This window comes from Drosophila teissieri, chromosome 2R, assembly GCF_016746235.2.
Source record: "Drosophila teissieri strain GT53w chromosome 2R, Prin_Dtei_1.1, whole genome shotgun sequence".
NCBI lineage: Eukaryota > Metazoa > Arthropoda > Insecta > Diptera > Drosophilidae > Drosophila > Drosophila teissieri.
The window spans coordinates 4,775,780-4,801,812 of record NC_053030.1 but is presented as its reverse complement, the minus strand read 5'-3'; the positions used below and the strand labels follow the sequence as shown (position 1 = coordinate 4,801,812).

The 26,033-nt window shown below is 44.0% G+C and overlaps 1 protein-coding gene across 7 annotated transcripts in view; it reads left to right on the top strand.

Moving 5' to 3' along the window:
* The window catches only part of LOC122614110 (protein sickie), a 131,847-nt gene that overhangs the window by 99,569 nt on the left and 6,245 nt on the right, over positions 1-26,033 (top strand). For 3 of the 7 annotated variants that reach the window (XM_043788592.1, XM_043788594.1, XM_043788595.1), the window contains 2 exons: positions 2,113-2,486; positions 2,655-2,806. In XM_043788592.1, the coding sequence (XP_043644527.1) occupies positions 2,113-2,486; positions 2,655-2,806 (526 nt within the window). Of the gene's footprint in view, positions 1-92; positions 120-2,112; positions 2,487-2,654; positions 2,807-9,108; positions 9,266-9,342; positions 9,448-16,604; positions 20,379-26,033 lie in introns of those variants that run through there. The other 4 variants (XM_043788593.1, XM_043788596.1, XM_043788599.1 and 1 more) reach the window with 4 other exon arrangements.

The window sequence follows — 26,033 nt, the reverse complement described above, 5'->3', positions numbered from 1 at the left end:
TGTCAAGATAGTAAACACTCCCTTGCTGCATGAATGTACCTGTATCTCTACTTCTCTCTTTTTCCTCTGTACATCTGGTTACCCTTGAACAGCTACTTGAAAGAAAGGACATATCCAAGGTGACCAAAGCGTTTCAGCACACATTTTTATGCAAACATTTGTGCATCTCATGAAAAAACAGTTCACCATTGCGGCAAAAAATCAGCAACAGCCTAACCACTTTTTGCCATCTACTCGCTTTTGACATGTTGCATGCTTATTATCTACATAAGTTATCCTATCACCAACACGTCCATTGCGTTGTAGACTTTGATAATGAGTAACACCATTGGGTTTTTAATTTCCAGAGCTCCCAAGTTTAGTTGCTGTTTTTATGTTTTTTTTTTCAATGTATCACAACACACTAAAGGGAGGAATGTCCGTATAAAAAAAATCGACTACCATACAAGCACACTTTTTTGCCTGTTAGCGGAATTTTACTTTTTCTTCTCCCTTAAATATGCAAACAACTTTTGGTATTCCTGTTTTGAGCCACCAGAAAGCCAAGCGAACTTACCTTCGACTGGTAGCCTCCTTGTCGCCAGGACATATGCTTGTTTTTCCATGTGTCGCTCTTCATATTTAAGGGATTCACTTAAAGCCGAAGAACTGAGAAGGGCGACATGCCCAGTTATTTAAAGAGGAAAGTTTTCCGATGCTATGGCGTTTGGGCAGGTTGTCGCCAACAGACAATGCGAAAGCTCGTTGGAAAAAGGAGCTGGGAAAACCATTCAAAAAAAAATAAAAACCCCAAAGGGAAAATGGAAAACGAAAAAACAAAGAAGAGTCTGCTAGCTGGGAGGTGTTGTTGATGGCCAGATTATTATTTGACATGTCAATAGGTTTGTGAACTCCGACTTGGCAAGGATGCAGATATCCTTACTATTCTTTTTTTTGGCTGCTTTGTCAGCGAGTTTTTGACTGCGGTCGGTTGTCGGTGGTCAAGTGCTTCATTAAAATGTGTTCCACAAAGGCAAGAAATTAAATAATATTTAAAACACAAATTTATACAGAAAATATACAAACATACAGATATAAAAATCGATCTTTTTGACTTGGAGTAAATTTATTGCATAATGGTTCAATAAATAATGTCACGATGAAAACAAAATTGTTCACCCACATAGGTCAAATATTTAGACATTTTCCGAATCCTTGCCAGCTCAAAGTCCTTCAATTCCCACTTAGATGGCCCATATCTACTTTCCCAGTTTATATGTGCCTTCGCTTTCAAAGCATCCACATCAATTATGCAATGGGAAATGTCAGAGGAAATAGAAACACTTGAAACCAGCTCAGTGGCTTGTTATCATATTTTATACTGCTATTCACACAGCCAAAGTTTGTGGCAAATAGCCCCGGAGAAAACCGACAGCTCCTACCACCAAAAGCAAACAACTGAGCCCACCCGTACCGACGGGAGCACACTTGACGTATACGTAATATTAGATTTGCATGCGAAATGCCATTAATGTCACAGTTATCAGAGCCACGCGAGTGGACATGACTGGTTGGACCAGCACCCATCCTTTTCCGGAATCCTTTTCTGTTTGTGGAGCGGTCATTGTGTGAGCTTTCAGAAATCTCTGCATTTTATGACAATTTGTGTAGGGACTTAAACGCAACGATGGCTCCACCGAGTAGCCTTATCATTCAAATGCACAGTGGCCGCAACCAATTTGTAACAGAATTAACCGGAAATGGGGGCCTTTTCATTTTCATAATAAAATCGGCCTCATAAAGTTGACAATCGCAACGGAAATTTGCAACTGTCTGACCACATTTACTCATCACAGAAGTGATCTAAATCGAGAAAGACTAGAGGTGTCCAGCGTGTTTTAATACAACTATGTATTTGGTTTTGATAACTCCTCGGAAAATCTCTTTAAATTTTATACAATATGAATTTTTATATTGCGTGTTTCTTTTGGGTGAGTTTGTTTAGAGTGCTTAGGATGCCGATGCTATATACTTATAATCACGCCTTGCTCCATTTTAGAATGCTTTTGATTCATTCGCACACTCATTCAATGTCACATAGCGCCACACGATACTAATGAGATTCAATTTCAGATCGACGAAATCCGAGAAGATGTATCCCTCGATGATGAGTCGTGCTGGAGAGGTGGAAATCGAGCCCTACTACTGCCTGCCCGTGGGCACCAACGGCGTGCTAACGGCCCAAATGGCAGCTGCCATGGCTGCTCAATCGCAGGCGGCCCAGGGAAATCCCGGCATGGGCGTCAGCGTGGGGGGCGTGGCCTGGAGCCAGCCCACCTCGCCCACCCCGCTCACCCGCGGCCCCTTCACCACAGCCGCAGCCGCATCGGTACTATCGCCCACCCATGGATCCACATTAGCCGCAGGACTCGTGGGTCCTGGCGCAGGGGCAGGCGCTGGTGCAATGGTCGGGCATCGGCTGACATATCCTAAGAAGAATGACGAAGGTGAGATTACACTCGAAAAGATTGTAGCCCTAAACTGAATATCTGGAATCCCTCTCATTCTAAAGTCATAACAAACCCAGCGAACTTTTGCAGAATATTTAATGGGCTTCTTTAAGTGCAGGCTTAAGAGCAGATTAATGCAACTTTGCCGTTGTGATTCCGTTTCAGTTCACGGCAGTGCCGCCTCCTTGCTGTCCGGAGGCAGTTCCCTATACGGAAACGCGGAGGAGCGGCAGGCGCACGAAATCCGGAGGCTGAAGCGCGAGCTGCAGGATGCCCGGGATCAGGTGCTCAGTCTGAGCAGCCAGCTGTCAACCAATGTGAGTACCTCGTCATGCCCAAACATTCGCTTTAGGTTCAGATGAATTGTGAGTGCATTCGAATCCTTCTGCTCGGCTGAACTTACTGACAGCCTGAGATATGTTTGGTGTCTTTCCTATCACTTGAAACGTTTGCACGACACAAGGGCATTTTGTCTTTTATGCTACAAGTTGTATAATAACAAATAAAATAAGAAATGTATTTAATATTGAAGAGCAAGAAGGAAATAGTACCACGCACTCAATCATTAATGCAATAATTATATCACAAAGGAGTAGCATATTTCCGTTATATCATGAAAAGAAATTAAGTATACATTTTTACTCTACGGGTATACTAGATTCGTTGAAAAGTATGTAACAGGCAGAATAAAGCGTTTCCGACTATATAATATTCTTGATCAGGATCAATAGCCGAGTTGATCTGGCCATATCCGTCTGTCTGTCTGTCCGTTCGTCCGTCTGTCCGTATGAACGCCGAGATCCCAGGAACTTTAAAAGTTAGAAGATTAAGATTAAGCATACAGATTCTAGAGGCATAGACGCAGCACAACCATAACGTCTACAAACCGCGCAATACTGCCACGCCAACCCTTTTGAAAAATATTCTGATCCTTTTCATATTTTCATTAGTCTTGTAAACTTCTATCAATTTGCAAAAATACATTTTTGCCACGACCACCATAACGCCCACAAACCGCCCAATACTGAAACACCCACGCTTTTGAAGCATTTTTCGACTATAGCGATTTCTCTTGTTTTTATTTTTTGTTATCCAACTCATTATTCAACCAATTTATTTTTAACAATTTTAAATTGAACTTTTATCACTTTTATTGTCAGGGTCCTATATAAAAACCCTATTTCCGTAACAATCCGAAAAGCATGCTATATAATATGCTGAGTCCAAATAGCCACTTGGCACTGCAGTGCCAACTGCAACAAAAGTCACCTGAATAAATTAGGAAAATAAGAAGAATTCCTCCTAATCTGGCCCACCGCATCTTTTATGGTTTAGCCTCGCCGTCTGCATTGTGCCCGGCCATTAATTTAAGTGGTTATGCCGTGTACTTTGGGCCACAATTTATTTGGTTTCGCAGCTGCTGCAACATTTGGCGCATTTTCATGGCCTACGCTCAGGGGCGATGCCGAAAAAATGTGGCAACTGGCTGCTTCACCGCCTTCCCTCCACTTTCCCTCCAGAATGGCGTGCCAAGAGCTGAGCTCTTTGAAAGATTCGTTCGCTTCCCTTATCAAACAGTCAGCTTGCATCCAACTTTTCCGCCAAGTCGCCGTCCGTCATATCCCAGTTAAGATGCTCGGCACACAGGAACCAGCGATCGAAAGATTGCAATACTTTTCTGAATTCATATTAAGTTTCATTTAAATTATAAAATATTTATTTCGAATTCCTCTATTTAAAATTCTGTTGTACGTACAAATATTTGGACTGCAACTTCTAGGAGCTGTAAACATTTATGTTGTTTTCTTATGTCGGTTTTCTTCAAGTGTAAGGACTAAAAGACTGAAACTGTGACTCTGTCTATAAAATGGTGTGTGTGCGTTGTCAACAGAAGTCACGCAAAAGTCTGATAAACTTCCGCGGCAGACAAAAGTACTTGAAGAGGTGGGGAGCAACTTTCGCCTACTTTTGGGCGACTTTTTTTGATGAACCTCCCTGCATGTGGGGCTGAAATTGATTTCATTTACAAATTTCTTGCCAACAATTTTCATTTGAAAATAAAACAAAGTTTAAATTGCATTCCGTCAGGGAAAGAGCTTTGGAGCAGTCATTGTACACTTTATGCCTGTCTACATTGTAAAATCGCTATAAAGTATTTTATAGCCAGTTCCCCTTGGCCACCCACACCTTTCGCCATCAAATTTATCGGGGCCAGACAGGCAGACAACATAAATCTCTTATTTTTCCCCACTTTCCACAGCTCCGGCAGCTCCGAGTGGGTGGGTATGGGAAAGTCTGGGGCCAAGGTCAAGGCGTACGTGTAAATTGGTAGAAGTGGACTTGATGGATTCGATGGCGATTTGATGGGCAGAAACTTTAAGTTGATTTCAACTTTGGCCAGTTTTCCCCAACACTTCACCGTTTTCGCACTTTGCGGCGGAGCAGAGAACCTTCGACGGTCCAGCTGCCATAAAAGTGCAAACAATGTGGAAACGGAGAATAATTGCAATGGAGCTATGCCGGCTGGAATCTGTCCCAGCTGATATGGTCTGATATGCGGTCTGGATGTGAGTCTGGTTGGTTAAGTGGATTAGGTGCTTGGGTGGGGAAAAGTGGAAAGAGCCGGGAAAATGGGTCGCCGCAGCATGATTTATCTGCGAGTGGGTTGAGCAAGAGATGTACATTTACCATAATGCTAACACTTGAGCTACATTCCGAGCCGGCTAGTCAAACTTTCCTCCAGTGTGATCACACCTAAGATACGAAAATGACAAATTGCGATTATTTATATGGCGTTCCAGGAAAACTATATATCCTGAATTTAGTCTGTGTAATATGTGAATATAGAATTACAATGTATGGACCGTTTTTTTAAAGGGCTCAACATGATGATGGATGAATGAAGTCCCATCTGCGATCAATTCTCTTCTTATTCAATTACGTTTGCAAATACCGACATGCTTGTGCGTTTTAAAAGTTCGAAAACGACTTACAGTTTCAAGTGGTCCTGGGATTTTTAACTACAGTTTTGCTACTTCTTTCGCAATTCAGAGTCCCCTGCTCTTCGTCCATTGCGGATTAAAAACTTTTTAATTGCCCATTGACTTTACTGTCGTTTCTTTTGTCTTTCCCTGCCATTGTCTTGGCCAAAGTTGCCTGCGTTAATTAAATTTCCGCCTGGGCTTATAATGGCATAGATGCCGATATGTCGCTCCCGCACTTCCTCAGTCCATCTATCGATCTATTTGAACCTCCTGAATCCACATCCAATGCCAGTCTGTCAGCAGTTTGACGCATATTATTTGCCATTGGCTTTTTTGTATTACGAGTATTTTTTATTGACAGATGCCCGTTGTGGAGGCTTCGACGTCATGAAATTTCACTTTGCGGTAGTTGAAAAAAAACTGAAGCTTCCATACATTGGCAGTTGGTTTGGTTTTTCGCATTTGCTCGAGGAAATTGAGATGTGGATGGGGCACTGAAAGTCTGACAATGCAGTTTGTGAACTTTTTGCAATGCTCTCGAGATGTGCGCTTAAATGTGGGTAGTTTCAGGAGGATTGGGAATATTTTTGGAACTCTGCCCTTTAATTTTGCAAGTTTTATACTTATTCTCAAAAGTTGATATAAATGCGAACTGTTTGCTTGAACTTTTGATGTGGAGATAGGAATAATACTCGTCTGTCCTGGCCCAAAACAAGTCTGCACAAACCAGACATTTATGAATAAGCTTCTGTATAACTTCGTTAAACGTCAGTCACTTCTGTAGCCATTGGTACTACGGATTAGCCTTACCTTTTCCAACTCTAGTCTGTGCCAATCCCCCAAGCGAGTATCCCTTTCTATGGCCCACCCTACCCCTTCCCCGTTTTGCTTATCAGGCTGAGCTTTATGGTAGTTTATAATACGCTTTATTCAGGCGCTCTCACATAAAACCCAAACAGCTTATACAACTTCCAACCTACATCAACTTTAAACAGCTTTCGACTCAGTCGAACTCCATTCAGCTTTTGCCCCCTTCCACTCTCTCGGTGTAGAAAAACCCCAATTGAGCAATCTTATCATTGACCATAAATGCTAAGCCACAACAAAAACATCAACATGACGCCACGAAACTGGGGAATCGCCACGCAACGCACCCATTTATCACGCACTCGAAATTGACCCAAGTGACCGGGGGCACAGACATGGGACAGAACGGACATGGGACCCATGCATCCCAGTGTAATAACACTAAAAGCGTGATGGAGCCCTCACCAACCCCCTGGAACTATTTCCCCCACCCCCCTGCGATAAGACAAAGGGGCATAACTATCTGTATAAGACTAGACAGATCGCCTCAAGCGGCAGAACTCGCGCCAAATCTCGGAGCTATTCCCGGGTGACTCTATCTGGACTGAATGAGATAAAGATACGGAATGTACAGACAGGGAAGGTTACTCAGAATATAGAATAAGTGGGGGCGGATGTTTTATGTTTGCTTGCCTAGAATTTAATTGATTTGGGCTTTGAGGAGAATGCACTTGAATGTATTAGGAATGGGTTTTTATTTTATTTAAAGTCGTTTATGTACGTATTCTTTTTCTAAGGCTCGTGCAAATATTATCCCATTGAACTTACCCTTTGAGTGACCCTTGGTTGAAAACTGAGCAATCGCCTAAATTGCTTAATGGCTGTGGCGCAAATGTTTCTGATTGTCTCAAGTAAGAAATTTAGGTTCATGCTCATGCGTAATTTATGCAAGAGACCAATCTTCAAGTAGATATAATGACCTATTAAACTAATGTATTGCTCTTTTTCTTTCAGGTAAGTAAAAATCTGCAGTTTTTGTCTTTGAAATGTATACACTGAGATTGGGTATGTAAAAATTACTATAAAAACCCTTCAGCTCATCTGTGGGTTGCTTATAAACAATTTATTTCCATTGTTCTACTACGTAGAATTTAACCAAGGCATAATTTATACAGCTGTCGCCATTCCAGCATGAAATCAATTCCTCGCCGCTATTACTACTTTTCACATATAATCCATTTCGGATATATGCCACTGGGTAGGCCAACAGCAGTTCAACTAATGCCAAGTCGGCAATTTATGCTGAGTCTCGCCAAAAGTCTAAAGCCAACCACCCGACTTCATCTTGATGGCCGATAATCAATCATTTTTTAGCGGCCGCCCACTAGACTCGTTAAGCGCACCACCCACAGAAGTCTTAGCAGCTCTATTATGTCCCAGTCCCCCTGACTTGGCCTCCATACGAGAGCTCGGAAGCATAAAGTATGTGCAGACATTTCTTTAGTGGCGCCGCGGAGTCTCGCGCCAAAAATAAACGACATTGGGCGCTGTGCGTCCCCACCGGCTTGTCCTTCACTTTGGCCTTACGACTAGCCACAAAACACAAAACTCAAATTTGCAATTTTTTCCACTTTGCTGTTCGTCGTCGCCCTGTTGTCCTGCCGTCCTGCCATCCTGGCCGCCAAGGAAGCTGCGTCTGTAATTTTTTCGGTCTGCGTAGTTGTGCGCTCATCTAAATAAGGGGTCGTCGATGGGGCAGACGCCTGCGACACGGTCCGCAAAAACATACGTATCCTTCGGCGGTGGCGCCACGTTGGCGCCTGACTCTGGTCGCTGGCAGTCCTGCAGGATACTCTGGAGAGGCATGCCTGTTGTCCAAATGCCCTGCCTAGTTTGGGATGTTTGACTTGTCTACATAAGAAATTAAGTACTAACATTGATGCCCATTTATTACTCAAGAATGCGAAGCGTTACATAATTTCGTATTATGAAGGAGCTTAGAAGGAGCATAACACTGTTTTTAGGATAGTCTAATTTGTTAGAACTTTCCGTCAGAATACAATTCAAAAATTTAAAAAATTTAAGAACTAAAAAAACAAAACAAAATTATGAATAATTTACACATTAGACATGCACACATTGAAAAACTTCTTGAAAGTATTACTTACTGCTGTATGAGTTAGATCATATCCATAGACGAGTTCAAAGCCAACATAATTATAGTAATTGAGTTTTTTCACACGATTGGGTACAGGGATACTCTCAGGGTCTACTCTCAGGATGTGACCTTCGCGTCGCGTGATAACTCATGTGCTGTGAAATACGTGTAGCGCCCCTGAAAAACGAAGGACCCGACCCGTGAGAGCATCCACCCCCTCCGCTTTGTTTTCCCTTTGGAGTCTGTTATTTGTTTTGTCGCCGACAAGTCGGCGTCACTTCCAGCTGCTGCTGCTGCGCAGTCGACGTCGCGGCTGGAGCAGTTGCCAAAGGATTTTCGGAGTCGCGTCGAGTGTGTCATATTCAGTTCCGCGTTCGAAGTCGAGCCACACGCATCACAAATCGGAGTTACCAAGCTATCGATCCTGGGGCTCCCCGAAGATCGCAATCAGTTTGTCATATCCTGGTTCTTAATTATGTGTCCCGTGCCCGGTTCATCCTAATATTCTGAAGATTTTGCCAACTTCAAGTTCCTTTTGCTAGACCATAAGACGAACGATTTGAAATTGAGCGAACCGGTAAACTGAGCGAACCGGTACCAGTAGAAGCCGCGCAACTGATCTTGCTCAACCTCGGCGGGCCTCAGTTCCAGTTCCAATCCGACTGCCAGCGGAGCAGCACGTACTGTCGCGCATCGGGTGTATCTGAAGACGAGAGCCGGAGTATCTGACGGGTGTTTTTTTCGAGCGGGTGTACGGGTGTATCTGCAGTGCGTGATCACTGGCGGCTGTTTGCCCAACTGATTGCCAAAGTGCTGCGCGAAGTGAGGTGAAGATTTGTGAGAAATACAACAGAATTACGCGGGCCAATAGGTTCATTGAGCAGAGCTTAAATGCTCTATGCTCTATAAATAAATGGAAAAACGGCAAAGCCAAATGAGAAACGTGTTTGTGACGTGCAAAACAAAATACACCTTGAAATGAATGGATACAACTTTGTGTTTCAAACCGGTCAGCAAAAGTTCTTCTACTAAAAATTGCTGACACAGAAAGATAACACAGAGAAGTTCACCTACAATTGCATAAATTAACAGACACGGAACGAGATAAAAACTGATAAGCAAATACGCCAGCATTGCAATACAAATGAACCATGCGGAAGCTGCGGCACAAACTATACTTTGTTCATTGCCTGGGTGTCCCATTCCCAGGGTATATTTGTATCTGGTTCCCAGGGAGAGTTGCTATAAAGTTACTCGTCACTAGAGCCCCGCAAATAATTGCAAAATCAGCAAAACACTTCAGGGGCACCGGGGAAAATCTGCCATACCAGCTGACTCACTCGGACACTTTCCTCCTATCCCTATTTATTTGTTTTCTTTTTCATCCACCAAAATAGCTACAAATTAAACTGGCTCCATGGAGATTTGCATAGGTGCAGGGAGATGTGCAACAATGGCAAAACGCTTAATGGAGCATGTCGAAATGAGATGGGCGAGTTGTTGAGTTCAGCTCCACACATGCAAGTGGTGAAAAGGTTGACACAGTGTCGTAGTTTCAAAGGGGATTTATTTTGGAAACAACTAGAAGTATACTGCTCTCTGTTGATTACTCATTAGGCACTCCATTCACCAAGCGGCATTTCCTGGTCTTTAATGGCCGATCATTTGCATGTGTGTGCTCCTTGAAATAGCTTTACATTCAGGACTTCGCGAAGGATATCAAATACTCCATTTTAGTACAACCACACTTTACAAATGCAACTGCTTACTGTCGATATCACTTTATGATCTCCAGGCCGGACCGTAAATCACCCCCTAACCACGTCCATGTCCCTTGCAATTGAACCGAACAGTAGCCTACACACAAATGGCACAAACATGTCAAAAAGAAGAACCAGAATACGGGGTTAATAAAAGACTTTGTCTGCTGCATTGTGGTGTTTTATTAGGTTTTCTGTTCGCAGTCGCAGTTGTTCAGCTAAAGTTATTCCCACTGAAAGCTGAGTATTAATTTGGCCCGTGGATTGCATTTCAAATCGCTGGTGGGAAATGCTATACGATGTTGCCAAATTTCAGCCAAACAAATTCTCCTTTGTTTTTGCTGATTTCCCGCTAATGACTTCGGTTCAACATCTCGCAAGCCAAACAAAAATAAGCGAATTAGCTCTGACTGTACTGGCTGATGTAAGTTATGTGGCATCGTTCAGAATGATCCAGGGAAACTCCCTCCCTGATCTCCCTCGCATATGGGCTTTCTGTTTTCCGGGCAGCTGTCCCAATTTTCGAGAGGTGACACCCTCCCTCACGATTTTCCACATTCCATTTTTCGCGTTGCGTGTGTGCGTGGAAAGCGATCAATTAAAATCGGGAAAAGGAGACAAAGGGAATGCTACGGCTCCCATTATTTCATTCATCCCTATATCCTGGGGAGTGTGTGTAAGGAATTCTTATTGGACAGGAGTTGCAGAACGTGGACTCCCCCTCAACAAAAACGATTTATGAGCCTTGGCTTTCATAGTCCCAAATGAAAGAAATTACACAGGGTCGCAGCCCCCCAAAAGATTTTAATTGAGAGAATATGGCAATTAATTATGCTGTTATTCCAGGGAACTTTCTGCCTGCATCCTTGATGAAGATTGATTTTTGCAACGACGCCGCTGCTGCGCATAAATTTTCACGCGCAGCTAATCAAAATTAGTCATGCCGGAAAATCGGAGAAGGTGGAGTCCATTAGGGGTGGGGAAAAGGAAAATTAGTTTTTAATTTGTAATTTTTCACACACCGACAGGAGTCAACTTTGAAGTTGCTTTTGATTTCTAATAGCCGTTTCTCTTTGAACTGCTCGGCCGGCGAGAAAGTGTGAAAATCGTCGAAGGAAAACTGCTCAAGTTTTCCAGTTCAATTAGCCGCCTCGGATCGCCGCCGATCGCACAAGTCCATAACAATTTCCGGCCAAACGGTCGATGGGTAGCCTGAGATACATACATATGTACATATTTTAGCAGCAGATATCAGAAAAGTATTGGAAAGTATCGCAAAAGTATCCCAAGATCGCCAGCCTTTCCCTGAAGACCTGACTTGCATGAGCCGATAAAAGGCAGCAATTTTGCTCACTTTTCTTTGATTGAAGTACTCTGGAAATGGCAGTGTCTACTCCAATTTTGTTTGTCGACAGTTGAGTTGGCTTCGGTTGAATCGAGGAAGAGGAAACGATGTCAAATGCCTGCAACTCCACCGACTTTGGATGCCGCCAAACAGTCTGTCTCCAGCTGGCAGTATATGTCGCCCTGTCGGGTGATTTGCATTTCCCCGTGTTTGATGTAAATGCCATGTAAATATTTGATCGCCCGGTAAACATATGTACACTGCACACAGGGCCAGTCCAGAAACACTCAAAGAAATTGGCTCGAAAACTGGGGGTAGAGGCACTTAATTACGGGCGAATTTTATGAGCTGACTGGCCTGTGACCCGCATCGATATCGATGCCTGCTACTGTTCGGGCTAATGACCCACGAAATCCCAGATATCGGCACCCAGGGCGCCGTCTGGCATACCTAAATAGATTCCCGTTGAGGCGCTACCTGTTCTGCCCACCAGCGGTTAGAAGGGTCGGGTGTAAAGGGTTAAGACTCGGGCGAAGTTTCTCTTTGTCTTCCTTAATTGCCGAAAAATATTGTGGTTTAGAGTAAAGCCAGGAGAAATGATAATTATGAAAGCCCAGCAAGAAAAGATTGTGGGGAGGAAGCAATTTAAAGAAAATTGTCATGGGAAAATCATGTCGCGAAGACAAAGAGAAATTGGGGAGGTATAATTTGAAAACGAAACAGTTCTACAGTTGTAGAGTAATTCGATTCACTTGCTTACAAATGGTAAGGTTATTTAATCGTTCGATCATGTGCTGTTTTATATATCTGATATTTAAACAATAAGGTCACCATATAAGGGATTGGTTAACATTAGTTTCTAACTAGCCAAGTTTCATGTTCAGAAGTACAGTAGGCAGCCTATCCGATAGATGGACTTTCAAAGACCCCTGGCCAATATACCCATTACGCAAGGGCAGTTCGAGCCGCTCTCGTTGGCCAAATTACGGAGTAGCCACCAGCCAAGGTTGCCCTTCCCAGTGCTCACCCTATCGATGCACCTTTCGTGGACGGCGTGTGCTGGCTAATTGAGCTGCACCTTGGGCAGCAGCTGCTTGCAGCAGGATGCAGCCGTCCTTGTGGCTTTCTGGCACTCTATAAAGAGGCATTAAAGCCGCCTTTTGTCTACTTTTGTGCTGTTAAGCGAGAGGAGTGGCACCGCTTAAGACCGAGGAATGCGCTTCAATCATTAATCAGCTGCGACTAATGTTGTGGCAGCTGGCAGATGAAACCCATTCCCAGTCAGATTCCCATTCCGCTGCCATGTACATATTTCTAATTGCAGTTGACAAACACTGAACTGAACCCATTGAGCGGGCATCCAACTCGGCCGCCTGCTCCAGATCCACTGTATGATGATTCTCGGAAAGGCCAACTCCAACTACCAACCAAAACTACCCAGCCCTTTTCTTATCTGGGGCTTCCATTTAGTGCTTGAGTTTTCACAGAAGGCGCTCCCTTTGGTTCTTGAAAATTTAATTATCATTCTCCCAGAACTTTACTTGTTCTCGGCGAGGTAGATGAGTATGGATCAAATTGGTAAATTAAAAGTATCGCCAGGGCTGGAACGTGGTCTGTTATTTTCCTTTGGAAAAACGATTTAATAAATGAGTTGACTCTGCCAACACTTTTCTCAATGACCGCCCGGCTTAATTGACTATCCTCACTTGATTTACTGAGTCAACATGCGAGTGGGAAATATAATAAGCAGATGGCGTATCTGGAGACATCCATCAATATGTCCAGACCTTGTTAATCGCATAGAAAGCATCTAGCAGACACCCCACTTCCACTTCACTTTCGAACAAAACTGGAAAATTTGCATACGATTCGAAACAGAGTGAGAAACAGGAGTCCATTGTGGAGTCATAAAATAACGAAAGATCCGAATAGCAGCGTCAAGAAATCTAATCAAAACGATAGCCTCTTGAAAATGGGAATCGAGTCTCGGTCGCTGGTAAACAAATCACGTCAGCAGACCATTTATCAGTCTTGGTCTCGGTCTCAGTCTTGGTCTTGGCCAGTCTGGTTCGAATGCTTAAAGCTAATGAAATGCAATTGGAAATTTATTGGTCTTCACGGCGATAGGGCTGCGCCTGAATTCAAATTTTCGGTCAGCTGTCCTCTCAGCTGGGGATCTGGCACTGGAGTTCCACTCGAGTTGTCCGTAATTACAACTCGGGGCAACTCTTTTCCCAGTTCGCAGCGCCGGATGGCAGTCCACTTGACGAGCAACTACAATGGGGCTGTAGTATCTGGAATTATTGTACATGCACACAAAACAATGACGACAACTGCACATTAGTCTGTTAGTCTGTCAGTCTGTTCAGCTCAGCTCAGTCGGTCGGTAACCAGGCTGTGTGCATGTGGCATGCAACATTCGCCGCCCTTTCCCCTGTTGATTATGCTGATGAGTTTTTGGGCTCTGTTATATCTGGCGGCCCCCATCTTCGGCGCTAATAATAATAATGAAAAAGTTTTCCTCTCTCGCATTTTCGGGCCTTGCACTTCTTCCTTTTTTCGGGTTTCGGGTAATGTAATGGTTTGGGTTAGGGGGTCGACTTTGTTTATGCCCCTCAAACATGCAGCCCAATGGGCATTATTGTAGAAGCCTATGCTGCTGCTGGAGCAGATTACCAAAGGGTGCTCCGCCATTGTAACATTTTACTCAGATGAAAGATGGAGCAGGAAAGTGGAAATGGTCACTGGGTTTCGACGGAATAGTACTGTTTAAATGTCTACAAAATTCTACGGAAAACCAGTAAAATGGGCTAACTGCACTTGTATCTTATCAATATCATTTTATCTGCGGTAGACAAATATTTAAAATAGCTGGTAATAAAGCCTGCAGATATTACCTCTTATAGCTAGCAACTTTGCAGCTCTCTGAAATAGGATTATCATTAAACAGCTTTAAACGGCGTGCAAATTTTAGATTGCTGTCTTCTTATCTCATTAAGCGAGTATTAACTTGCTTGCTGCATTACTAGCTTACATCTTTCCATTTGAAATAGCCGGCGTGCTTCCGTACCATTCAGACCGAATCTTCGATTGAACAAATTCTGGCTTTTTATTCATTGAATTGACCTTCGTTATGCAATGGCTGGCGATTTCCACCCCCATTGAATAGCAGACTCAGATGGCGTTGCAGCATCTCGCGCCTCAAGTGACTCTTAATGAAATGCATTAAGTCTATATATAAAGCACTCTGACGCAAAAACTCATTTCCCCATTCGAGCAATCCTCTCGAGTTACACGGCTAATGTTGTTATATAGTCTACGATATTGCACATCTCCCAGCGTTTGCCAGTAGATGAAAATAAAGAAACTTAAATTAGCCTCAATTGTTTATAATTTCCACAAAAGTGCTTATGCGGCTGTCAAGTGCGTCGAGTGAGGAAGTGGAGAACGGCCGGAGATCGTCTTGCCTCCATTTCGGGCTTGGATTGGGTCTTCTGGCCGATTAAGAAACTCTAGGCTGGCGAACCGGTTTCGCACTTTATAAGTCCACCCGCTAAAAATCCCCAGCTGGCCCAGACTGCACAGCGGAAAAACTCATAAACGTTCTCAGATTTTCCATATTAAAATATATGAATTCATGAATATTGGGTGCACGAGTATTTGTTAATTAATGCATAAAACTTAATTACATAGGGGAGAGTAATTCCAAAAAAAACAATTACTTCATTACTTCTTTACATGCCTGCAATGCATTCTAAACATCATATGTTCCACTATTTTCTTTCAGTGTCCAGAGTTCGGCTCATAACGGCGGCTTAGCCCCTTCTTTTATTTTCTGACCCTCTCGCACAGCAGGTTTCGTGCCTAATTAATGCAGGCCGATAAACTTCAGGGTAAAGTTTTGGGAAAAATGTGTGTATAGAAACTTTTAGTTTTGTAGATTGCTGGCGCTCCCTTTTCAAGACCTTTTTATTTTTTGCATAAATATAATAATTGTATAATTTTACGATCGCGGAGATAAACAGTCGATGATAAGCCGGTTTTTCGGTGGAAATAATTTTGGCGACTTAGGCGCCGCCGTTGTCAACACAAAATGTTTTTGTAGCGCTAATTTTCATAAATTTGAAAGAGGAGCCATAAAACACTTTAAAGGCGGGCATAAAATTGTTCTTTCAAATTGATCATTTTTTTTATAGTTTATTTGCGTCACGTTTTGTTACTTCAACACACCTTGAATGATCTAATGGCAGAGCTTCTTGATCAGCCGAATGAAGGCAAATAAAGCCCCAATTATTGAATGGCTCTCAAGTGCATTGATGTTTAGCCAAAAATGATTTCAACCACACACCTCCACCTGTCAAAACTGCCGCCCCAACAGTTCTGAGCTACTTAACTATGCAGTTGACAGCTCAAGCCGGCTTTGCGTTTTTGCGCACTTCACACACATGATGTTTTTTTCAACCAGTTTCGAAATTGAGCACTCACAATATTTTGGATATGTGCGCCTGACACAATTAGCCAACGAGTTTTGTGCCAGCAAATGGCGTAGTGATCAATGGAAGTCCCAATGTCAGCATCACCAGTAAAAATAGTTTTTTAAGCGACCCCCAGTTCCTCTGTTGAGAACATGTGTTGAGCAGGTCTCTTCACGCTTTAATCATCAGCAGTTTTATATATGCTTGATTCCATCGCCTAAGCACATTAATCAAATTACCCCCTCGATCTCAGCGTTCTCAGTCAGTTGCTTATATTTAAGCGCTGTTTCTTGTATATACATTTTTACCGAGTCCCAGGCAATTTCCTTTTTAGATTTCGGCTGGCTGATAAGACAGCTCGGCAGCCCCGTTGTCTAGACTTTGGCCCTTTTATTTTTCAGCTGCCTGCCCACAGGAAAAGCACAGAAATCTAGACAGACTGCGACAGACACCGCGATAAAGCCGCTGAAAAACGCCCCAGCCGCGTTTTGCATTTCGGCGAAAGTTGTCAATGCTGTCAAAGGTGCGTTAACGATAAACTAGAAATGGAGGAATAACAAACGCCTTCGCAGAGGAAACGAGTTGGGTTTGAACCCTTGCCATTTAGCCTGCCTCAAAAGTTCAATTTTTACTATTTTAGCATAACAATAGATACCAAATGCACCATTAAATGCCAATGCAAGCTGCAATTGCATAAATTTCAATAGACAAAGACAATCGGCGGAGAAAAATGCCAACAATTAGACGCCCACATGACCCAGAAAAGTCAAATTTTGAAGGAGAAAAAATTCAAGCGCATTCCCGATGCCCTGTGGGTGCTTTAGGCTATTGAATTTTGACAAAATTTGATTTATTTTCGCTGTGCTCGAATTAATTTGCACGATTCGTGATTGGGTTGATTGAATTTTTTCCCCCGTCCAGTGCATCACAAACTGGGGCTAGTCCTGCTCAAACTTTTGCCGCAGGCTGACTCACTTTGGACCTTTCCACTTCTGTTTTACTTGGGCTTTGCATAGGCCATAAATATTACACTTTGTCGCAAAGTCCCTGCAACATTATGTCTGGGTGTGTATAGCAAATTGTATGGTGATTCACACTGTAATCGTCTACTGGATCTTCATTGAAAGGTTTGATTGATTGCATTGATATTTTCAAGGAACAGAAATGTGTGGAACTTCTCTTGAAAATTTACATTTTGTGTATGGATAATTTGGTTGATGATCCTAACCAAAATGTTTCCTTCAAGCACTACTGCAGTTTGACTACATTTTTACCACTAAACTGTTACAGAAATCGTAATACTCGACCACCACTTTAGCTTAGATTCCTGTTCAGAGTGTTACTTTAATCGCTGGTGAGCGTTAATTTTTAGTTAATTTCTTCATTCACATTGAGCAATTTCGAAATGATGTACATTCCGTCGCATCGCCACTCCACTCTAAGTCCGCAATTAAAGTCGCTCTTTATTAGAAGCCCCGAGAACCGAGCCCCGGAACCGAGAAGTCCGACAACCGAGTGTAGCACACCATGAACTGCAATCAAAACAATTACAGCCAATTCACGCAGCGCTAAAAACAACAGCAACTGTCCAGAGCAGTCACAATTGCCACTTCTCACTCCTCGAGCACTTCCCAGTCCACTCCCAACTGCAGAAACCTACAATAAAAAAATAGAAAAAAGAGAAAATCAACAGCAATAAAGCAGAAACATTGAAACGTCGTTCGCAGTATGTTGATGACATTAGAAAATGGTTGTTTATTGCATTTCCTTGTTATTGTTGCCGCTGTCAGCTAACCAGACGACTGGCCAAATGGCCAAATGGCAAAATGGCAAAAGTCCGGCAGACATCGAACTGTGGTTCTATGTTCCATGTAGCCCCAGCCCCACAAGGAACCAGAACTCCTTCGTGGCTCCCAAGTGTCATCGAACCGTGCCGAACTGAACCGACAAACCAATTGACAGGCAGACTCAGCCATAGGAATAGGTTTCAGAATGGCCATGGGACTGGATACGGGAGGGGTATGTGGCGACTCCAGCGGATCTCGGGATGCCACATGCTTATAGATATGTTTAAGTGCCGTTGGTGTCAGTCGAAAGTGTCGCGTAGATGATGAAACCCATGAAACTATAGACTCTCGGCAAAAAGGAAACATGAGATATAGTTTTAGGGGGAAATATACAGTAAATGTTTTTTGTTTTATTTCCTAGATATTAGGTCTGCTGACTGACACGTCCTTTAAGCATTTGGCTGAAGGTTAAAAGTATTTACTCAAGTGAATTTCTGGCAGTGAACCTAACAGACTTTCTAGATAGATTAATACTGAGTAATGTTTTAATGAGATACATGTTGGGTCTCTAGTGCTTATTTATTCACTTTCGTCTTCACAACTTCTCATTTCCTTTGATTCCACCTCCCTTTGCATTCAACACCCACTCTACTTTTCCCTACGATCCCTCGGTACGAACCTTCAAGAAAGTATCTTATCCATATGACTTCCCCCCAAAGTGCTGCTCCATTAAGAGACTCTAAGGTGCGATAGTTTCGCTTTTATTCCACTTTTCTATAGAGGATGTCCGTCAAAATCCGACACAACGTGCGTCATGTGGAATAGATGCTAATTAGGCGCTAATGAGACAACTTGGCCATAGAAACGAACCAAATTTGAGGGACAGGCAGACGAGACGAGTGCGGTTTTGGAGCGGAGAAAGATGGGGAGTTACTAGAGTTTGGGGCGTGTCAGGCCGAGTTCGTTGGACCAGCGGCTTCAATTTATGAATCCCAGGCTCAATTAAAAATGATTGATGCAGTCTTATCTCTTAAGTCCCAGTGGGGGACCCCAGCAATGAACAATCGAGTGCGCGAGTGGGGCAAACTTTATATTTCTTTGCTTATAAATGATAAACCTCAATTTGAATGCCGCAGCAATTAATCAATGTTTAAAGTGAACGAAAACAGAGACGGTACAGCATGAAAAGCCTATAAGCAAAAGTCATAAAACTACAGAAAAATACCATCAGAAAAATGTCGGCAGTCAGTGCGAGTAATAGGCCGCCTCCATCGCCGATATCGGTGCCTATATACGATGGCTATGCTACGATACGCGCCCGCGGATTGACCCGATCCCGATCGATAAGGGCGGAATCGGAGAATGGAGCCCAACTCCCGCCGGTCTTGCAGAAGCCACGAAGGCAGAGGACCATTTCCCTGAGGAGTAACTACAGTTTGCCGGGCGGTCAGTCCGAGGAGATCTACGCCAGGGCGAAACCTGTTAGAACCCCGACCATCGGGGATCTGGAACCTATATACACCAATCCCTCGGCCTTTCGCCCTCTCTCGGACGCTTCGAGTTCCTCGGGGGGAGGCAGCATGCCCTGTGATTACCAGAATGTGAAAAAGAACTCCCGGTTCTCATTGGATTCCCTGCAGAGTAGTGCCACTCCAAAGACGCCCGATTATAACACAGCCGGCGAAGAGGAGCCCATCTTCCTGTACACTGCTCCAGAGAGTCCAAAACGGAGACTAGACAGTGGCATCCGGAGCTCCTATGAGAGTTCAGATCGCGGATGTTACTCGCCCTCACCTAGGATGAGTTTCGACATGCAGGAGCGGGATTGCCCGCGTCTAAGACCGCCAACCCTGCGCCACAACTCGGTGGGTTCAACGGGCAATAGGCGTCCCATGACCTTGTCCCTGAACGAGACGCCAAGATCGCCCACAGGACTACCACCTCCGGCGCCAGTTCGTCGGGAAAGCCTCTATGCCAAGCCAAAGATTTATGCCACGCCCATGCGACCGCCGACCAGTCCTCGCCTTAATCTGTACGAGCTTCCAATTGTGACCCAAAGGAGCAACAGTGCCGAGCTGCTGGAGAGGTCCTGCACCAGCCAGAGTCTTGCCACCATCGACCAGGATGAGCTGCTGGTGATCCCCAGTGCCATGCCCATGCTGCCCAACGCAGTGGATAGGCGATACCACACCCTGGGTCACATGAGGGTCAAGAGCATGGGCGCTGGACTGCATCGAAGCCTGGATGTGCCCACTGGCTCCATGTTGGACGTGGCCAGCGGCGGCCACTGGCGTTACAGGGCAGGCAACCAGTCCGCCGGGAACATTTACGCCTCCGCCGAGGCCGCCGTCAGTGATTTGAACCGGATGGCACCGGAGTACATGGATCCACTGGACTTCAAGATAGGATGCCAAACCACGTTGCGGAGCAAGCCCTTGATCCCCTGGTACGAACTGGCAATTCGCAGAGACTTCAAGCGGCAGTCTTGCCCGCCGATCAGTGGATCAGGCGTGGGAGGAGGGGTCGGTGGATCCTTGACCTTGGCGACTTCGCCCCAGGAGGATCTTGAACAGGTGAAGTACAGCACTGATTCAATAATACGCGTAATATAAAAATAATATTGAAGGGATACTATGAACTGGAGTTCATTCTCAATATCTGAATTACATTTTTAAACTATCTTCACCTTGTTATACTAGCTCCAATCTACTTCTTTCTCTATGATCAACCTACCTTTGATATTCCTTCTTTAAGGGGAAATAGGCAAACTGCTTTAAGAAACTCACGCCATTTGTGAGAGAAGAAAACTGCCCCTGAAAGAAATCCGACATCGCTTGGCAAACTGCATGCAATATTGGATTCTACAAATTCTGTGCGGTTTGTTGCTGCGGTTATAGATTGGATGTGGTGCGTGTTCTGTGCCCGCTGATGTCTTCACCTGGAATTCTCATCCAGCGTTGGCATTACGAATGCAGCTCCCGCTGCAGCTCATCGAATATGGCCAAGCTATGCAGGAGCTGTGGACTGTGGGCTGTGGACATGAACTCGACGGCAAGTTGAGACTATAGTGGCCACAGAATACCTGGTGAAGAGCGAGTCCCATTCTGAGTTGCCACAACTGTCAGTCGCCGTTAGATGCGATGCTTTTGTGCGCTGATTGATTTAATCAAAGTTGCATGAGCAGCCCGGCTCGGAAGGCCTTTGGGCCCGGGGAAATACGGCATATTACGCCGCCAGGCCAGGCTCAGTCTTCACCCATTAGTTTCACGTCCCATGGTAATCCATTACAGTTGGCGAGCTATTGGCTTTTAATCCCACGACGACGGCACAGTCGCATCTGTAGTCGCTGTCTCTGCAGTGGTGGCCCCTGCCGCTGATGACCAAAACCGATGACCTGGTTTTGCGGAACACGCAATTGATATGTCCACGAAAGAAATCCGACATCGATGATTGAGTCTGCCAGCCTTTGGAATGCCCTGCAGTGGGAAAGAAAATATCGCAATGAATCCGAGAGGTGGCGATGTTATTGTTGAAATCCACACTCGAGCAAGAATGTCATTGGTAATAACTTGGCCATTTTCTCAGCTACGTTACTGTTTCAACATCGCAGTAATGGATTTTCAATGAATCAGCTTAGAATGCTTTTTCTTATATTTTTCCTTATTATATCATAGAATATCCCAGACAATCACCAACTATAATAATTAATAGACCCATAAAAGAAATCTCTCAGCATTAAGGCTAGGGTACTCAGTGATCGCAATTTAATCCGCAAATGTTGAATGAATTAAGAGGCCTGAGGAAATATGCCCATTTATATCAACCTATATACCCAGCTCATTCCGACCGACAATCCAACATCAATGGCCAAGCACTAAAGACAACAAAACCGAGTGACTTCGTCGCCAATTGCGGGTCCAATCAATGTCAACTTTCAAAACAAATAAAGTTGCCATTAATGCCGCACGCTGAGTACGTTGGTTTTTTATACGTTTTTTTTTTCATTTTTGTTATCCATTTTTTAGTAGTTTTTTGCTCACATTCGATTTGGCGCGTTTTTAAAGCGGTTTTTAGGCTTAGCCCCAGCGACGCCGCCGACGGTTTTTAAGGCGTTTTTCGTGTTCATTTCATGTTTATTTATGAGCGGCTCTAGCAGCTGCCAGTCCGCGATGGCAGTGGTAACCCGAGCTGGCCAAGAAGCCAAGAAGTCCACTTCCACTGTGGAACCGTGGAAAGTGAAATTGTCAGATGGCGTGTGAACAAGCGCCGCTGGCAGTTGGGGGAGCACTGGTTCCAGATGGTCGGAGGTGATATCACAATTTTTATTGGGGGGTCAAGGGGTTGAAAGCCAAAAGTTGATTGCTTTCAATTGATTATATTCATCGCGGTATTTTGTTATTATTATTCGGAATCTACATATTTGGCAATTGGTATTGTTGGGCATATCTAGACTGTGAAATGATTGATGCAAACTTGTCCGTACACTGAAGAGAGGTTGAATTGTCAATGGTTAATTGATTAATGTAAAGATATCAAACTGATTCAATTGAGCATTCATTGACTGACCTCACCTGACGGCCCAAGTGCAATTATAAAGGTAGATGCAGGAATTGAATGGGTTCCGTACAGCACATGGTATCCCCTGAGTGAGGTCCCCCATTTGTGGCACCTTATAGATTTTTTCAACCAGCTAAGACTCTGGTTTGTGGCAAGGACAGTTCGTCAACCGTTTGTGCCACTTTCGAAGTGCTGCCATGCATAATTAATAAATCTTTGGCTGACAAAACACCAACAAATTGGCAACTCGAGCTGGCCTTAAATAACTTGTTGGCTTTTATCTATCGGGGATCGCTTATTAAAACAGTTGCTCTCTGATAAACGAGATGGCGAACCGGCGATTGTGGCGAGTGCTCGATTGCACATGAAATATATTCATATCGCGCAGATAATAGTTGCAACTGCGGCACAGAGCCAACAAAGAAACTGGTTAACCAACTAACAGACTATCAGCCATACTGACTGACTGAATGGCCGAGTGCGTCTTTCCCAATTGGCGGCCAGTTTGTATTTCTCTGAGGCAAAGAGCACTGTATCTCCACACGATTCCCAAATGCTTCTCGGAGTTTCACCGCTGCCGCACCTGAGCTCGCCCGTTCAATTTGTAATTAAACTATAAATATTTATTCATTTCACTGTGCAAGTCAGCAAATTATTCTGAGCTGGGCACGTGTTTGGACTTCGTAGTTTGTTCATTTGTTCATATGTTCGTTGGCTTTTTGTGGCCATTCGACCTGTCACAGGTGGCTGAGGCTCAAAACCAGTTTTGTACAAGTAGTTCTTGGGCAGGGTTCCCTTCCCGAAAGGCTAACAGCTAACAGCCAACAGCCAACAGCCAAAACCCAGCAAACAAAAAACAGAACAAAAAACTTGTTTCCAACCGCAAGACAAGCTGGAAAAGTGGAAAAAACGAAGGAGAAGGTTCACAAACACAGACGTGACCATGATGAAGCTGTTGGTGAAAAGGACGAGTCAGTGCCGACTATATATACCCATCTATATGTAGGTATACCCGTCTCCCCGAGGAAATCAGCGGCTGGCAAAGTAAACTCAATTGGACTCGAGCCCAGAATCAAAACAAACAACAACGGTCAAACAAAATCGAGCTGCAGAATCCAGAAACCAGAAACCTCAAACCCAAGCTCAAATCCAAATCTTTTGCCCTCTTGTTTGATAAGCAACAAAAGAGGGGAAATGTAAACAAGCTCGAAACTTTAGCTGCGATGTTGATTTGAATGTTCCACATCAATATTATATGGTTACCATCGTCATCGTTGCATCTTCATTGTCTCTTGTTGGACGTGCCTCTTGTTGCTTCCGGTCTTGAACGAAATCAATAAAATACGACAACAAAAATATAAAAACCTGAATTGGAAGGGGGAGCGAAGGCCCTTGAATGCCCATTGATCGTCATGATCGTGGACAACCAAAGCCAGTCATTGTTGTGATTCCTCAGAGTATTTGATAAAGGAATTAACTGACAATGTTCAGACCATCGGCGGGAGAAAAGCAGAAGACCCGATTACCAAACGCTCATTTGGATTTGGACTGATCCGGGTGATGTCTATAAGCAAGCCATCAAATGATTATCTGGTGATTGGTGAGACATCATAAAAATGGGAATGGGATGCCATGAACAGCCATCATTAATAAAGCTCAGTATTATATAATACTTTTTTTAAGAGCTCCTAAAGGAGTGTGTACACTTTGTATATTTATGAATATCTATATGTGTCTATATGTAATCCCTGCTACCCAATTTCAGCATTTTCAATCAACTAATTTCCCATTTCTTCTTTCTTCCATTGCAGGTAAGTTCACACACCGAAAATACGAAAATTACGAGGGGGTCGACGTAAGTGTGTGGTGCCACCATTAGCTAAATGGCATATTTATCTGGGTAGCAGTATTTGGTCGGCGGGGCAGCAGAGGCAACGAATCAGCAATTGTACAAATAATGGAGCCGGCAATCGCGATCTTTCACCAGCCGCTGGGACAGAGTCTTCCATTCTTAAAAAAAGGAAAATACGTCGAAGATGCAGCGGAGACTGCGGCGGCGGATCAAAGTGGACTCGATTGGACTGTGTGGATACAACTTCGTTGTGGGCTTGCGTCTTCCACTTCCCTCTGCCGATCTTGCCAGAGCTGTCCAAGATTTTAATGATGATATGCTATTTTTTACGCTCGCGGCACCAACTCGCCTTGTCAGGATCCTTGGGGTTCCACTTCGATTTGTGACTGTGTTCGCCACAAACAATCAGAACGGATTAGTTTGTTAATCATTTTATGATGTGGCAGGCCTCAGAGCTCGAATTCGATTGGGTCGGATGAAATTATTTTCGGCTGAAATGAAGAAACCAACGGGAAATCGAGTCCACAAGTGGTTGAAAGGAATCCGAAGGCAGGAAATCCTCATTAGAGAACACAGCATGTTACTAAATACGCAAAAACTGTGCTGTTCTTTTCTCACAGCTTTGAATGGCTAACAAGAGATACCCGCTTTTAAAAATAGTTTTTATTTAGCACACGCTATCTTATCTATTTCAAGTGGCTTATTCTCCTGCGATAGTGACAGTCAACTCCTTCTAATCTTAATTAGCAATCGAGCATAAGGGGGCTCCATCAAAGCACAGTCAGATAGGTTAGAGTCTTCAGCTTCCATCCGTCTTCACTAGTTTTGCCCTATCCGAAAATCCAATCAACTTTACAGGGAAACACATCCATATTTAAGCAAGGTTAAAGCCATCAGACCTGGCCGAAAGAAACCTGCGAGCTCCAACTGACTGGCACCTGACCTTGCAAGGCCTTCTTCAATTAGTCATTACCGCCCAGACATCCTGGTCATACAGGCCCAATACAGGCATCCTGGAAGTACTTTTACTATTATCAGAGAAGGGGCAGATGCCTTCATCAATCATCAAATATTCCAATGCAAATTAGGCGGACACACGGCCACGACCACAGTGGAATAATAAATCAGGAAGCCCAGTGACAACTGCTACAGTTTGCTTCTTTTGTCTAAGTGCAGCAAATGTCAAGTGTTGCAGTTGCTGCTGCTCCTGCTGCTGCTGCATGTTGCTGGTTCTTGTGCTGGTGCTGCCGTTACCATTGTCGTTGTATTTGTTGTGTTTGTTCTTGTTTTTGCGGGGCATAAATCATGGGAAAGGTCAAAGTGCACCCGCCTACGGCATGTCGCCAGTAACACCACCAGTAACCAGCAGAACACACCAAAATCTCGCTACGAGGGACGAACACATGGTCGCCTGATGTCTGCAGCAGTTGTCAAGTGGGCAGCAGCAACAGTCGCCGCTGCTGCAGCATGATTTATGTGCAGCAGCAACACCAGCGGACAATTTCGGGCTGGCCGGATTTATTGAGTTTTACAGTGGACATGAGCGGTGCGACCTACTTTTATCACCCACTATCACCGGAACGCAGCCAATCGAAGGCCAACTATCTTATCGAGTCGAAACTTAATCAGCTGGTTATCAGTAAAGCAGCATTTTCCCTGCTTAAACGCTGCTTTTAAATGTGTCTTTATTTTTCGCTGGGGAAAACAATGTATGGCCACCATTGAACTTGAACTTTGTTTTGCTCTCTGCAAATTGCCAGCGATAAATTCTTCAATGCATCCGCCACAACCAGCAGCACGCCCCACCTAGCCCAACTAC